This window comes from Diorhabda carinulata, chromosome 9 (genome assembly GCF_026250575.1).
Source record: "Diorhabda carinulata isolate Delta chromosome 9, icDioCari1.1, whole genome shotgun sequence".
Classification (NCBI taxonomy): domain Eukaryota; kingdom Metazoa; phylum Arthropoda; class Insecta; order Coleoptera; family Chrysomelidae; genus Diorhabda; species Diorhabda carinulata.
In genome coordinates, this window is record NC_079468.1 from 22,764,765 (window position 1) to 22,781,721 (window position 16,957).

General features: G+C 33.3%; 2 protein-coding genes across 3 annotated transcripts; both read left to right on the forward strand.

Moving 5' to 3' along the window:
* The first annotated feature begins 884 nt into the window (after positions 1–884).
* Positions 885–2,769, forward strand: LOC130897976 (cuticle protein-like). Its single transcript, XM_057806974.1, has 3 exons — positions 885–1,293; positions 2,099–2,247; positions 2,433–2,769. Exons 1-3 carry the CDS (start codon positions 913–915, stop codon positions 2,683–2,685), a joined length of 783 nt encoding a protein of 260 aa, XP_057662957.1. The 5' UTR covers positions 885–912; the 3' UTR covers positions 2,686–2,769.
* Positions 2,770–6,870: 4,101 nt separating this feature from the next.
* Positions 6,871–16,402, forward strand: LOC130897977 (sodium/potassium-transporting ATPase subunit beta-2-like). 2 transcript variants are annotated; one of them, XM_057806975.1, is made up of 5 exons: positions 6,871–7,167; positions 13,329–13,586; positions 14,605–14,891; positions 14,976–15,150; positions 16,010–16,402. In XM_057806975.1, exons 1-5 carry the CDS (start codon positions 6,981–6,983, stop codon positions 16,111–16,113), a joined length of 1,011 nt encoding a protein of 336 aa, XP_057662958.1. In that variant the 5' UTR covers positions 6,871–6,980; the 3' UTR covers positions 16,114–16,402. The 2 variants fall into 2 exon arrangements, with proteins under 2 accessions (XP_057662958.1, XP_057662959.1); XM_057806976.1 differs by lacking the exon at positions 6,871–7,167 and adding an exon at positions 12,252–12,583.
* The last annotated feature ends 555 nt before the right edge of the window (positions 16,403–16,957 follow it).

Genomic DNA, 16,957 nt, shown 5'->3' on the forward strand with positions numbered 1-16,957 from the left:
TTTTTGATGATAAAATGGGTTCGATTTATCTTTTTTTTTGTGTCATTTTGTAAAAAATAAACACGCGTCGTACCAAATTCATATTTTGATAAAGACTCTAAATGTTTTGATTAAAACGGTCCTCAAATTAAGACAAATCATCATAAAACAATCCATAATTTGATACTTAAAACATTATTGAAATGCACGTCGAAGCATGTTTTCCATTCCGATTGAGGCACCTCCAAAACAAGTGATTTGAACGCATCAATCGCTTCTTCGGGTGTAGAAAAACGTCGACCTCGCAACTCAACATTGATCTGCATAAATAAAACTAAATCATTGTCAAACAAGGACTGTATGTCGGATGATCCATCAATTCGATGTTTTAACTGTCCAAAATCATTTTTGTTTGAGAGCTCGCATTTTCGTCGTGGAGAATGATTCGTCTTCTAGTTTTTGTAATTTTTTTGACTTGCAATATTGAGTTTATCGATGTTTTCTAACACGAAAACCCATTTTGGACAACGAAATTCATCCTGAAGCAGCAACTAAGATTGAATTTGGAAAATCAGCGAAACGCGGTGGTTCGAGATGATGCTTTATTGGCACACTGTTGTCATAACTCAAAACTTAAGTAGCAACCCTCGTAAATACTGAAATAATTTATGGATAAATACTGATATTTCCCTAATAACTCTTTATGTCGTTGAGTGTATAATATATAATTCACAGACGTCCTTGCATCTATAAAAAATTCAAAGTCGACCACTTCCCGTACTTAAGCTCTCGAACCAAATAATCAAAATAAAAAAACTCTCAAAAGAACCCTTAAGGCATCGACATTACTATATAATACAAATTCGTCCAGAAACCGCCGACAATTCGCGAGTACTGATTAAATCAGCAGCGCAAAACGTTTCCATAGTCAAAATGAAATTCATCATTGCGATCTCTGCGTTTCTGTTCGCTTTCGCGACCGGATCGCCGACCGGGTATGTCGTCGATATACCAGCCCCGATTTCCACCCAATATTACACACAGGACGAGTTAGGACGATATAGTTATGGTTACTCCAATCAACTAAGTGCCAAGGCGGAAGCTAGATCCTTGGACGGTTCAGTTCTGGGAAGCTACAGCTATTTAGATCCAAATGGTAAAATTCAATCGGTGGAATATACGGCCGACGATAATGGATTTAGAGTAGCGGCGTCTAATATACCCGTAGCACCCGAAGTACCCACTCCAGTTCAAGATACCCCGGAGGTTCTGGAGGCTACGGCTAAACATCTCGCAGCAATTGAAGATGTAAAGGTAATTATAATATTTTAGAAATAAAGACAACTTTTTCTGTTTACTTTGTACAAGATTATAAAAAGTTGTTTGGAGTTCTTTGGTACTCATTTTCCTTTATACCCCGATGGGAATATAAACATGGGCGGCTATATTCTCCTTTTCTATTATTTGGCGTTCTCGTCGGTTCTGTATTTTGCGTAGCCTTCAAGAAGTCTTGTTGGTGATGTCTATGTATTATCTCCACTTCTAGTCCAACTCTCGGTAGTCGCCTTGAACGTTCTTACCTCTTGAAATCTTCTAGTTGTGTCCAAGATGATTTCTTGGTTCAACTATTGGTAGATCTGTAGGTAGACCTCAGGGTAATATTCTGTTAACACAGTTTGTTCAAACTGTAGATAGATATAGCTTGGTGGGAATAAAGATGAAGCTGTAGCACCAACTTGGATAGTCCCAGTCGCCTTTTTATCTTCTTCGCCTTGTTCACTAAGTCATCAACAAGGTCATTTAATGTTAGTCTTTGGTCCAGGATAAACTCTATTTATTTGGCCAAGTATCCAGGTGATTCCTTCTGCCATGGTGTTTCCTGTTCCTATTGAAGCGCACTGTTCGGGTTTTCTCTGCATTGATGCTTATTTTTCACGTCGTACAATACTCATCGAGATTTTTAAACCCATAATCGATAATTATCTATAGAAACGTTGGGATAATGAAGAAATTTCTTAAAAACATGATCTTCGGGTAAAAATAAGAACCTTCTTCTTGGACTTGAGACTGGTATTCAACTTTTTTAATATATAGTTTTATAATTATTGTTGTGTTATAGAGCCGCGCCGGTCAAAATGACTTGCGAGAAGATTTGAATTCGGTGGAAATAGTGGCAGCAAAAAATGATGTAGCTCTTAAAAAGGATGGCGCAGCGCTTGCTATCACTTCTTCGGTCCCACTACCTACCTTTCTACCAATAACATACAGGTAATCAACTCTATATTGCTACACATACTAACTAACCAGAATCAGTTCAAATTTGTCATATGGAATATTAAAACCAATCACAAATCAAAAATCTTTTGTGGAAAATGATAATTTGACCCTTGAGAGGTATTCTCTATGTTTTCTTTAAAGTAAAATTGAGATCTGGAAAATTTTAATTGTTTCAGGTCTACTGTTTACGCTACACCAGGTATAGCGATTAAATCTTTCGTCTCCCCTACCGTTGCTGTCAAAGCCGCTCCCCTTCAGGCCTTCTCTTATGCATATGGTATAAATAACTACTACAGTGGTTTCCATTATCCAGGATTCACGACCTACCCAGCAACCTTTGTGGCTGGTCCGGTCACTAAATTTGAAAATGTTGAACAAGCTAAAGGGCGTTCCGAAGGAGAGGAAATGAAAGAAAACAAGACTTCGTAGTGATTTTTTTCGTAATGACTTATTCCTAGTGTAATTAGATTGTATATTGTAAAAATAACAATTTTTTTTTGTCAAAAAATTAAATAAAACTAACGAATCATAATTTGAATTATTATTTTTAATATATTTTAAAGCAATCAAAGTCAAAAAAATGAGGTAAAGGCAAAAATGGTTTTAATTGTGTGCAGAAACAGAAAAAATTGGAATTGAAATCCAAAGATTTCTACAACCATCTTGGTGTCTATCATCATGTTCGACAAAATCAGTCTACATACACATACACAAATTTTAGACATAGAAAGGAATCAAAAAATATATTTATTTATATATATATATATATATATATATATATATATATATATATATATATATTTATAAATTAACAATAAGGGCTTGGGAGTCACTCATTACTGACTAAAAACTCCCAGCCCGCAATTCTGAATAATGAAGCCATATGGTAAATGTATGGTTTCAAGATGATTAACTTAATAGGCGTCTGAAATCCCAAAATCAGTTCACAGAGCTGGTATTAAACCATAACCAATAAAGCGGCGTGCTTTAGACTAGTTGGAGCGCAAAAAAATTCACCTCATTTGGATTACCAGGAGCTCGACCGAAAGGCACATTTAGATGACAAATGCTCCGTGTAACCGAAGAAACTGCAGACCATTCGATGTTAGAATACATAGACAAACCTCTGCCTCATAGATCTTTCCAAGGACTTCGACCTTTGGTAAAACTATGATTCATACACCTTTTCAAAGAAATTCGATGCCGAATACAGTATCAGAAAAGATAGGGACCAAAACACTATTATTATGTAGATGGATAGTACCAGTAAATGATGCACGATTGAAAAACAAAGAAAAGATTTGGGGTATGAGCGTATGGGCTTGGTAACAAAAATCCTGAAAGGTTGAGAAAAACCTCGAACACGTTCCAAGTAGAAAAATGGGTCCAAACATTTTTTGGGGATCCTTCGGTGGAATCAGCACCGATACAGTATCGGAACAAATTTGTAAGCAAAAAAACTAAGATAAGATCGACCTGATGGGATAATGTACCATGTATTAGCGGGAGTAAATCGCACTAAGAGTTTTTGTTGCCTGAATGGATACTATAAGAAACCAAAACTGGTGGAAAGATACGACGTAGGGTCTATGGGTCAGGAAAGGAAACATCTATTCACTTCTTTGCTTATTGCAAGGCAATACAGACACTAACATTCGTTAAAAAATCTGTCATTGGAAAGATGGAGACAATTCAATGGTTTGAAAAAAATGTTGAGGCGAACGGCACTTCGAAAAACTTTTGCTATTCAACAACGTAATCAAATATTTTCATCGTCTTCAGTAATGATTGAAATATCGAAGTTTCTTCTGCATCATCGGCAATGGAATCATCAGTTTCATCGCGGTCTTCTTCGTTTTCGTCGTTCATCTGCTCGAGAATAGTGACCGTTTCTTCTTCTTCACTTCTATCTTGTGATGGAAATTGCGAATTATCTCAAGAACCACCACAGTTCGTGCTCACAACGTGCCCAGCCTTTCTGCAACCGCAAGCTTTTTGGCAACCTTTCATGCATTTGCAAAAAATAAGTTTTAGCAAGCTTTCCAGAGCAAGGGGGTTCAATGTAGTAACAGGAATGAGCCCGCTCTTGTATTTTTCCATCCCCATTGTTCTACATCTTGTTCGTTCCCATACCACTGCTGAACCTGGTGATAAGTTCTGGATCAGCATTCGGATTTTTAAATACTTCGTATACATGAAGCTTTTTCAGGAGTAAATTCAATTTTTCCTCGATAAAATAATGCTGATGTGGTGTCACAACAACTAAAGGCTATTTATAGAGTATATTTGCCGTGAAAAATTTTTCTTGTCTTGGTTTGAGGATGTATATGTTTGGATGCGTTGTCAGCGCCCTGGTCTACATCTTCACCGACAACAACTACAAAATCAAATGTCGATGAAATGCTTGTTGCGGTGTCTTGTTTAACCATGGAGTGTTCAGCTCCAAATTTTGTCATTACCCAGGAAATTGGCATCATTTTTTCGTCAAAAAGTATGTCTGCTGAAGCAGTTTTTCATGATCGTCGGGATCGATCTACATATTTGGTACTCCGGGTTGCAGCATCTTCTGGATATGGCATTGGGAGGTAGGTAATTTATTTATTGCAAATATACGGAAACGATTCGCCTTTAGGGAAAAAAGGTTATAACATAAATTATAGTAAATTTTCTCTACAATTATTTTGTATAGATATGTTTTTCCCGTAAAACGCATCAGAAAGGAGTTATTATCAAAAAACTACTTTTAGGCGCCATTTTTCCAATATGGCGGCGCGAGCGATAAAGATACAAGGTGGTAAAGTTGAAATTCGGAAAGAACACGTCAAAATCTACAAAATTTTCAAAACTTTCCACATAACCTCTATTTTTTCAAGTAAATGACTGTACTAGTAGGCCGAATTTCTACTGTAGACTCCTAAATTACCGACTGTTCTCTTTCAATTAAAAAAAAAATATCATAAAAGTTCTAAAAATTTCGTTAAACCTACCGTTTATGCCATTATAAAATTATCTTTTTGGTTCGATGTTAATTAATTTGAATAAATGTAGTGAATGATTCCAAGGTTTCAAAATGTTAAACTTTTGATTGTTACAACAATAAAAACCGTAATCTGTTTTGTCTGGAAATATTCGGTATAATTCTTGTAATGTTAATCTTACTCATAACGTTACTTTAGTTCTGCATAATTCTATCAGTGGTTCTCAAATATGAGATAGTGCGGTCCAGGAATTCTTGGCATCATTAGTAAATACAGTGCGTTCACAAAAATCTTCACGCACGCGTCATTGATACTTCCCAACAAGCTCTATACCAAGTTTGAACTTAGTCCATTGAAATGTTACAATTTGAAAGACAAACCGAACAATTTTATTTATGGGACATGTAGGGGGAGTCAATACAAGCTTAACCTCCACTTTGTGGAGTTGTCGCTCTTGTCCCACAGCCGCCATATTGAAAAAAGGGAGGAAACACGTTTTTCGCGTTATCTCGGAAACTAACAATCTTACAAAAAATTTGTAAAGACATATTTTGTATTAAATAGCTTTGCCTACAATTATGATTATGTGACTTTTTGTTATAAATCCAAAATTTAAGCAAAAAAGTGGAAAAATTTCCTTTTTTGTGTAATAATTTTTTTTTTCTATTGATATTACCAAAAAAATTATGCCAGAACAATTTTGTACGGAATATTTTCAGGAAGATATTTTTAAACTTCATTCATTTAAAACTAACAGCCTTCCAAAGTTGACCTGATTCGTCAATGCTCATGACAACCCGGTCAAAACAATATGTTTACGATACTTTTATGGTTTTTTATTATATTTTCGAAATTTTTTGTTGACCAGGCTGATGCAGACCCAGTCATCGTCTCTACTGCACTTGCTGCATCTCAATCCTGCGATTCCGTGACTATCGTAGCAGAAGACATCGACAATTCAGATACATTTTCATATTTATTATCATTGTGAAGCAATAGTTTCCTCAATCTTTTTCTTCCTCATTTTTAGCTTCTCGTGTAGCGTTTTCTACTGATTGGCTTACTACTGGTCTATGTTTCTAAGATGACAACCATCCACGTCCGAAGAAGACGGCTTATTTCAAGTCATCACTGTTCTATCAAGTCCAAATGGTTTGAGTCCATTCGTTTGAACCACAAGGTCTAAATAACCTCCTAGTTATATGACTTTCTTCGTTTTCCGATGACGTGATTGTTGGTTTGAGCAACTACCAATTGTTTTTCCTTCAGTCGAGAGCCAAGGAATTGAGACTTTTTTAGTTCCTTCACCAAATAGTTAACCTTGTTTTGTAGATACATATTAGGCTCTACACGTGATACATTTGAACATATTTAGTCTACAATAGACTTCAAGTCGTCATCTGGTTATTCCTGGGTCTTCAAATATACATTTGACATATTTTAGATCGATTAAAACCGTACCAGACTACAGCTTTTTGAAATTTAAAAATAGCATTCAAAGAAAATATTTTTTCATACATTAACTTCGATATTTTCTGTATACTTATTTGACGAAAGACTTATAGGGAACTGCTGATGAGGATGTACGTATTCACGGACAAAATAACTAATATCCGGATCGTCCTACGGTACATCGCAGAGACCTTTTTAACACTTTGATATGATCTTCACAGTCACCATTACGTATCTTGAGAAAAAAAATTGTTAGTGAAACGAAGGGAAGAGCTGAAAAAAAATAAAATAAAAATGAGGGAGAAGAAAATTTCGCAAGTTAGCTGTAGGACTTTCAGTAGACAAGAAGAATTACTACAAATTCAAGCTAAATATTTGGAGCATGTGGAAGAGCAGAAGCTAACGAAAACACAAATTTTTCTAAAATCTATTTACGATAAAAAAAGAAAAACTTTCTTCGGGAGAACGGGAATGAGTTGGGGTAAGTTTTGTAAATTAATTAATGGTTTTGTAGACTAAGGTTAACAATTTATATGTGGTACATTAGTTCTTAATCTAACAGAAAAGTTCTGCGCCAAATACTTGATGGAAACATCTTCACGACGCGATACCCATCTTGTGCACAGCTTTCTTATATCCAAATTTGCGATGTATCGCACTACTATATCTACTAGATCGCGCACTTTCAATTGTCGATCATCCAGTACAACTTTATGGATTTTCTTCAACATTTCTTGAGTTATCACCTCATTTGGTTGACCATTGTGCTGCTGGTCTTCGCAGGACGTACAGTCTCGTTTAAACGATGCATTTCAATATTTTACTGTTGATAACGAAAGAACAGTCCCACCCAAAGTAGAATTCAGTTCATCTTTTATATTGTTTGGGGTAAAGCCTTTCAAATACCGACTAATTTTTTCCATATTTACAAATTAACTGAAAACGTTCACTTTTGATGGCTGCTAGCAAACAAATATAAAACAACGTGGCTTCTTCAAACTCGAAACATATTTTTCAAGCAACTACCGCCATCTTTAGGCCAGGCCAGGTACTTCTGAGACCATCTTCGTATATAAAATAATCGATAAAAAATTATTTTAAATACATACTTAACAGAAATCATTTTTTGTCATTTTTTTAACCAATTTAGATAATTTTTAATTATTGTGAAAGAATCTATTGTATTGAAGTCATTCGAAGCATCCAACGGAATGTACGAGGTGTTTAAAAAAACTCCCTTATAGGTAAAAAAATGATTGGGGTTTACACAGTAAAGAATTTTCGTAATCGTATTCCAGATAAAAGCAGTTAAATATTTTTTATGATTTTACGAAGCTACTGGCAAAGTTTTAAAAAACATTTATACGAATTACTTTGAGACTGACTCTCATAGAGGGCGTTAGTTACAGGGTTCGTATCAAGTAGTATTGAAAATTTATTAACTGATATTCCAAGTGATCCAAAGATCATTTAATTTTATACCAAATAGAAGTTGATTAATAAATATAACCTAAAAAAAATTTTCAATATTACGTGTAACTAACGCCCTCTATGAGAGTCGGCCATAAAAACAAATTCATTGGATGTATCAGCTTCCAAAACCTATCCTATTGACTAATTAATTAAATAAACTTTTTATTCGTCAAAATGGACTGAAATTTACGAGATTCTTACTATTTTTCTGGTGACACCAGATTTCATAATTTGTGATAAAGTTAACTTTGAAAATAACATGAGAAAACAATTTAACCCAACGTTGAAACTATTTTTTTACACACTTATACTAGACGGCGTCTTCGCCAAATATTTAACTTCCATTATAACCGTACAGGACCGACTTCGCGACCCATGTCGTGGACGAGTTCGTAACAGTATTTCTAGATTGGTTTTAATGTTTTAGTCGAAACAATTTCATTTTATTCTCAACCAGGAGTATTCAAAGGTCCTACAGTTATTTTCACGACGAATTTTTTAATAAAAATGTTCATAAACAAGTGAAGAATGTTAAAAATCGGAAACAATGCGCGGGAAATTTGAATCTTTATATTTTTTCAGAATATTTAGAGGTAATAAAAGCAAATAAAACGTATTTTCGAAAATAATTCATATAAATATTATATTTTCAATATGAATAATCCAAAAACGAAACCGTTCAACATTATATTATTTGAAATATACGCGAGGAAGTGTTCATTTCAATTTCAATGTGGTCTGATTAAATTGGACAACGAGATCAAGAATTAATGATATAATGTAATAAAGAAACAGATGCGTCATATCCATCAATCTGTAACCTTCGAGATGTCCAAAGTTTATTTATTTACATGAAATGATACAGAAGAATCATTTCATAATCGTATTAAATCGAATAACACAAAAAATACGGTGAACGTAAAGTGGAAAACCAAAAAAAAAACATTTTCGAATATGAACATCGTATTGAGTCAAATAATTTTGAACTTGGACTAGTAATATTCTGATTCAAACTATAATTAAACAAACCATTGAAAAAAATCCCAACATAAGTTAACCAGAAAATGTTGGTTACTTTTTTTGGTTTTCCGATCAGTTTGGTTTCAATTCTGACAAGCGGATCACTTTCCACATTCCAGTCTAGCTCGGTAGATTTTATATCAGCTAATGATGAAAATTCTAGCTCGTATTGATAAGTTGGTGAAAACTGTACAAGCAACTCGACATCCTCCATTGTTATTTCTAGGTAAACAAGAAGATATAGGAGCCAAATTTGGAAAACTCACTTTAGCTTTCGAATCTAATTATTCATTTTTGAATGTGGTCAAGAAACTTTAATTTGAAAGTGGTCCTTTGTTAATTTGAATTCCCAGTTTTCCGAGCTCTCTTATCTGGTTGTAGTGGTGGTGTAAATAGTGTGTTCAGTATGAATATAATCGATCAAAGGGGTGGGGTGTAGAATAAAAATGGCCCAAAACGATTCCTGGTCACATTTCTGAGTTCAAAACCAAACACCGAATGCGGTTCTCACATTTTGCGTACTCAACTCCGTTCAGCTCCTGGTCTATTATAATACGTCAAAATGTTCTTTTCTTTTATCAGTCCGTGTTAATTTTGATATCATTATATATCCATTTAGTATTAAATTTTAAGAATTACAAACAATTATTAAACTTTAAATCTTCTATAATTATTAACCACTCCTCGTATTTAAACGCTTAAGTAAATCCAGCTGGATGTCGATTAAAGTCAAAGGTGACTGAGTTTATCCGATGACCTTCCGATGTAAATATAATTCAATATTTGAATTGCGTATAAAATTTATAAATATTATGAATGATATGATTTAGTTAATATATTATTAATGACAATAATCAAAGAAATTTCGTAAGACGCGGCAACGTTCAACAGGTAGTAGGAGATATACAACGATTGGATTAGTCATTCCATGACCGGTTTAAAGCAGTTTCTCCACAACCATTATGGTCCAAAAGTTAATAATTTTAATACAGATATAAAGAATTTTTTATAATTATTCTAAATCACAACGAAATTCAAAATTATAATTCTTGTAAGAATTAATTGTTTTGTGAAAGTTAATCATTATTTTTTAACGTATATGTAGGTAATTAAAATATAAAGATCAGGTCCGTACTTTGATTTATTTGAAAAATAAAAAGAGTTAACAATATTTTATTTTTGCTAAGGTCATAATTTCATCGATATTTTTTTAAAAAATATGGGAAATATCATGGAAATAAATCATAAACGAATGTCAATTGTTTTCGATATAAAAAGTGTGGGGAAAAGAACGTCTATCTAATATTTTGATAAAGACCGCAACAAGTCGGATCGTCAAAAGTTTAACTGTCTAAAAAATTTTAATTTCAAATCAGAAGAGACCTAAAATTAAGACGATTTAAAAAAATAAACTTATCAAAAGGTCTAAGACATGAGAAATTTCCGAAGTATTTCTCTTTATCTCTCAGGTCTTCCACCATCTCTGTGTTTCATCTTTTCCTTAATCTTTCTTTTATTCTTGTTCCTGCCGTTCTTTGTCCATCATATTTTTGGTTACTCTAAAATCTGGCATTCTCTAGATGTGACCCAGCCCCTTCTGTTTTGCTTAGTTCTGCTTTTAAAAATCAATTACGCATTCCATTAATTATTCTTTTGAGCCGAAATTCTCCCCTAGTATGCCATATATCTATCTTCCAATCCTCTGCTTTGTTAAGAATCCACGTTTCGTTTTCGTTTACACCAGGTTAGACGTCTATCCAAGTGCGTGCCTAGGTTATTATTAATCTTCACCGGTGGAGATGTTTTTCTTCTTATGGTGAACGTAACGTATAATAATTTTCCTTCATTAGCATTGATACGTCATGGTTTTAGCACAGCAGAGTCATCAGCAGTATATAATTGATTCAAAGAGACCCCATTGTGAAACACCAGATTGTCCGTTAGTTATATATGATTTGAAGAACTGATAGTAGGGATGGAAAGTAGTTTCTCAAGCTTGACTTGCAATTCACTATGCTACACTATGCCAAAAGCTTGGGATAAATCAAAAATAAGCTGCAGAACAGTATCTTTTGTCATTAATTTGTTTAACTACCCTATGGAGATGCTCTACTGATGCTTTTTGTATGGATTAAGAGAAATAAAAATTTCTCTTGATTATTATTAACAAAAATTCAATGAAATCCGATACATTTCGTCTACTTCTCTTCTTATTTCGTTATTTGTTCTCCTCAGCCATGAATCTTCCTCATTTTTACCACCTAGTATCCTTCTTTTTTTCCCATATATCTAATTCTTTCTTTGCTTTGTTAAGAATCCTCCGTAGCTCAATCTTGATCTTATTATTGTTTTGTATAGTTGTAGCTTTGCATTTCTGGATATCTTTTGGGATCCTATTCAGCGCTCCAAATTGTTGTTTACTTCCTCTCGTCATCGTCGTTTTCAGACTTGTTTCTAAGCTCATTGCCTAAACTTTTCATTGTTTTTTTTTCCTTCCGATTTATCTTCGTTGACTAGTAGAATCATGGGCATTGCTATTAAGACTCTGCAGGTTTTCTTGAGCTCGTTTTCCGCCTGCGTATGCCAGTAGTTGAGTAGTAGATGAAGAATCTTCCTGTTTTGGTACTGTGCTGGTCTGGAAACAATTTGATAGTCTTTGATTTGCCTTTATCTTCGTTTTTGTCTGTTCTAGTGTCTATTTCGTAAGCTATGAAGACTGAGTAAATTAGCAGATCGTATTCATACCCCCATTCTTTGGTCTGTGACTGATCTTCACATCCAAACCAGCAGTGGTAGTCTCCATAAACTCTCAAGCTTTTATCTACGACCTTAGTCAAAATTGTAGTAGTCTTCATTGCAGTTCCACCATACTTGATTAATTCTGGTTTTATTTCGTCCTCTCCCGTTTTTTAACCCCCCGAATTATTGTTGTTAAAACCCTTACACAACTCCACAGTCTGTGGACTCCGATGTTCTGATTCGATGCGCGTAAATATTTTTTTTTTGTCCGCTCCTCGTATCTACCCGTCAAGACAATACAAACAAACTAACTGGCTTGACCTGATGGAAAATAATTTCTATAATGTCGTGGTGGTGGAAGTTAATGTTACCGTTGTTAATTCAACGGCAACGTAGCGTCTTCGCGTGTCGATGTGTATGCCTCGCCTACCTGGATGAATGAACTAAACCATCAGAAAATGTGTTCGATTTAAGTGTGATTTTCGTGATAAAAAACATATTCCGTCCATTTTTCTAGTTTATTAGGTGTAAGTGTAATTTTTTATGTGCCAAAATGACTGTACAACATTCTGAAGCCTATTATGATCGCGAAAAGAACAGATTTATACCGAGAGTTAATCAGAGAAAGCAGGAACGAATTCGGAGAAGAACGTGTAAAGATATAGGTAAAAAATAATGGATTTTTAAAAATTTTTTGTTGTTTCAATTGAAAAATTTACCAAGTTTATGATAGGAATTTAATGATGTAGATTAACGAGAACAAAAAAATAAATACTATAAACTAGGTGTGTCAACAATAGCATGTGTCATTGGCGGTTACTACCATTGTTTACATACAATGTTTTTAAATTTTCTACATGTATACCGGGTGGGCTTTTAAATACGTATTATACAACTTATGTTTATAAATGTAAAAATCTATGATTTGCTTTTGAATAATCACTATTTTTCCATAAAATTTTCAATCGCTCTTTCTTTACTTGGAGAAGCTACAAATTTGCTCTAAAGAAAAAATAACAAAGGATTCTGCCGTCTAAAGTATTATTAAAATAGCTTAGCGTTTATAAATTATCATTTCATTGCTTTAAATCCACTTCACAGGCGTTGTAAAACTTTAGAATATGGACGGGGTGGTAAGGGAAGCCCCATCTGAATGGGGTTGCCAAACATTCCGGATTTTTTAATAAGAAGATAAAGTTAACCTAACCTAACTTAACCAATACGTGGAAATCACATTACATTATATTTCTTAGCATTAAATTGAATTTTCAAAACCATGAACGTTTTCAAAAATTCTTACTGCAAATCTCTGTACTCTTTGTCCATAACTTAAAATTTGGCCCGGGCGTTCATTAAACCTAGTTATTACGTAGTAAAGAACTTGAGTATATTTTCTAAATTCGTTTTCAGCCAAGATTGGTTTGTTTTATTTAATTTTCTACGGAATGCTATCATCTATGGTGTCAGTATGTATGTGGGTGTTCTTTCAAACGTTAGACCCCAGGATACCGAAATGGCAGCTAGACAGATCATTGATAGGAACAAATCCGGGATTAGGATTCCGTCCTATGCCAGTTAACAACGAAGAAAGTACCTTAATTTGGTTCAAAGGATCAAATAAAACCAGCTATTTACATTGGGTGGATAATATTCTACAATTTTTGGATAGTAAGTTTTTTTTGTTACTTAAATTTTGAGATAAACAAATATTTATTGCTCGATATGGCTTTATTGTTTTTAAAGATATTCTCCTTGCACCATTCAGATTGAGATACCTCCACAACATGTGATTTGAACGCTTCAATCGCTTCTTCAGGTGTAGAAAAACGTCGACCTCGCAATTTAATTTTTATCTTCGGGAATAAGAAGAAATCGTTGAGTACCAAGCAAGGACTGTAGGGCGGATGACCCAAAAAAACAGACGACCATCCTGTATCGAAGTGCGACTTGATCGACAAACTGTTATTGATTCAATCAACGTCGAAAGTCGTAGAAAATCATCGCACAAATTGTGATTTAGTACAATTTTTTACCAATGTTTCATAAACAACTCAAATAGCACTCGTATCAGAACACGTTCTGAGTACATTCACCATTTAAGATGTCCCATATTTACTATCTAGGAACTACATACAGTCCATTTGAATGACCGATACAAATAGACCTGGAAAAACTATCATATGACGAACATAGACACTTAAAAAGTTAAGAAAGGTAGTGAGGCATATTATACCTACTTAATCCACTTGATTACGTGTAAAAACGGACAATTAAACGTTATTTTTAGCGAATTGTATCGATGATATGATAAAACGAGCTTGGATTTATTTTCGTGCGCGTTAATTTTTTGCGATATAAGTTTATAATAATATACCGGATGTAACTAACAAATTTAAGATCGTTTTTCAACTAAATACAATTGGTATACTATAAGTATATACAATCCCGGACTTTTTTGTGGTTTAATATATTTCGTTGTATCTCAAACAGATTCCGCAGAACTTAAGATGACAGATTTATCCTTACATTTCCAAAAATTATCATTATACTTCAATCCATATACACATAACCTTCATAAATTGTTTGTCTATCTCACTATTGGTTAAAATCGTGAAAAATTTACGAAAAGATAGACTTAGACGGACATTATGTTGTGATAAGTGTCTGTTTATTATTTATTTTGCAGAATATTATGTACCGAGCAAAATAGCAAAGGGTAATGGTCAAATAAAGACGTGTTCACATCACGACTATCCCGCTATCGGCGAAGTATGCGAAGTTGACGTAAGGGATTGGGAAGAATGTAACAGAGATCAATTTTTTAATTATCATAAAAACTCACCGTGTATTTTTTTGAAATTGAATAAAATATACGGTTGGACTCCCGAGTACTATGACGATCCGTATAATTTACCAGAAGAAATGCCCGACACGTTAAAAAATCATATAAGGAGTATAAATAATACAAGAGAGGTAAGATGATGTGGATATATTATAATGAAAAAAATAATTTAATGAATAATATACTCGATATTTACAATTTTTTTAATTTTTTAGTTACAGAATGTTTGGTTATCATGTCATGGTGAAAATCCTGCTGATAGAGAATATTTGGGACCAGTTACCTACTATCCTAGGGCTGTACAGGGATTTCCAGGATATTACTTCCCCTATTTGAATTCTGAAGGTTATCTTAGTCCATTAGTAGCAGTTAAATTCGAAAGACCAGTTTGTAAGTATAAGAATTTCTCAATTATAAACATAAATAAAAATAAAAGGGATGCTTTTATAGAAAATATCACATACATCATCCACTTTTAATAATATTTTACAAAAAATAATATTGACCATCCTTCTTCAAAATACTTGAATATTTACAATTTTTTGTTAAATCTTTCATTATATCAACAAAAATGCCGCTAATAGAATCTTTTATAAGTACATACCTGAATTTGAAAACACTTTTAGATAAAAAGTCCTTGTCACAATATAAAGAACACTAGTTTTTCCTCTACTAACACACAAGCACACTAAATATTTGTTCAAAAAATTCAATTTTTGATATGATCTCTCTAAAAGCCTTAGTACGCCAAACATACTAGCTTCTATTTTTTTTTTTATTTATATTCATTATGTCAATAATGCCATATGCAATATTTAATACAACTTGCCTTATAAGTTGCATACCTATAAGGTAGATAATTGTGGTTAAAGTTAAAAATATATTGATTCGTAATTTTATATCATAAGATAATAAACATATAGGACACATTGAGCCAATAGTCTCTTCTAATAATGTAACTAATAATTTCCAATAAATTATTGTTAATGTGTATAGGCAATATTTGATACAACTTGCTTCTTGGGTTGCATAACTAAAAGTTTTATTTTCACCATGACATAATACGTTAATCTATAATTCTGTTCCTACTGTGCCGTTTCGTTAAGTTTTTCTTGCCACGTGTATTTAAAGGGAATTTTGTTGTTTCATATAAAAGAGGCACTTGGCGGTTTTGTAATACATTTTTCAATTTATCAAAAAATGCATCTGCGGATTTATACTTTTTTGAAATGTTCATTTTTCATTCCAGCCGGTATCGTTATAAACGTTGAATGCAGAGCATGGGCCAAAAATATAATTTACAATAGGGGAGACAGGATGGGTTCAGTGCATTTTGAACTTTTAATCGACTAAAATTATAAACTAATTATAATAATTACAAGTCGTACTGTAGTTATATTGTACCTACATCTACATGAAGTGGTAGCAGCCTTTTAATAATTAAATATGCAATAAATAAGGGCGCCATACCAAATATTTTTATATCTTTTTATATCACAAAAACGTATCTGTTGTATTTTTGTTTTTATTTCAAATACCTTGTATTCTACGTAGATATGCAAAGTATTTCGATTTATTGTTTTAATTATTGATCAACAATATCAACATCAACAATTTTAATAAAATATAATAATAAATCCAATTGTTTCTTTATTTTCCCCTAATTTAACCATTACATTAAATGAGCAATGTTTCATTATTCACCATCTTTTTCAGTCTTATTTCTGCCAAAATAATAATTTGCAGGCCGAAAATGAATAATTTACTTGCTATAGACAAGATGGATGTAGCAAAATAAAATGGATTTCTCAAGGAGAATTTACTAGAATTATTGCAACATGTAAGTCATCAAAGCATGACAATTTACGTTGGCTAGATTGAATTTACCAACAAATAGTGAATTGGTAAGACTGATAAGTCAAAACTTGACACTTTTGACATTGCCCCAATGCAATGCACTCATTACAAGTATGTTTTGACTGCTTGTTCTGATTGTTTAGTTTACTTCACATTTTCATTCCATAGTTTTTTATTTTCAAAGTTTTTCGTGTACTTTTTGCTGCATTAATGTCTTTACCAAGATATGAATTTAGCTTTCTTTTAAGTTGATGATGTGTTGTCAGTATGGTATAAAGTATGAAAACCAAAAATTCTCAAGGAAAAGTTTATCGACCTGGAATAGATATCGATTCGTTAT

Coding starts and splice junctions, on each gene's coding strand:
- LOC130897977 (XM_057806975.1), top strand. CDS start 6,981: ATGAGGGAGAAGAAAATTTCGCAAGTTAGCTGTAGGACTTTCAGTAGA. Junction 13,587..14,604: donor TATTCTACAATTTTTGGATA/GTAAGTTTTTTT, acceptor TTTATTTTGCAG/AATATTATGTACCGAGCAAA. Junction 14,892..14,975: donor GTATAAATAATACAAGAGAG/GTAAGATGATGT, acceptor TTAATTTTTTAG/TTACAGAATGTTTGGTTATC.
- LOC130897976 (XM_057806974.1), top strand. CDS start 913: ATGAAATTCATCATTGCGATCTCTGCGTTTCTGTTCGCTTTCGCGACC. Junction 1,294..2,098: donor CAGCAATTGAAGATGTAAAG/GTAATTATAATA, acceptor GTTGTGTTATAG/AGCCGCGCCGGTCAAAATGA. Junction 2,248..2,432: donor TTTCTACCAATAACATACAG/GTAATCAACTCT, acceptor TAATTGTTTCAG/GTCTACTGTTTACGCTACAC.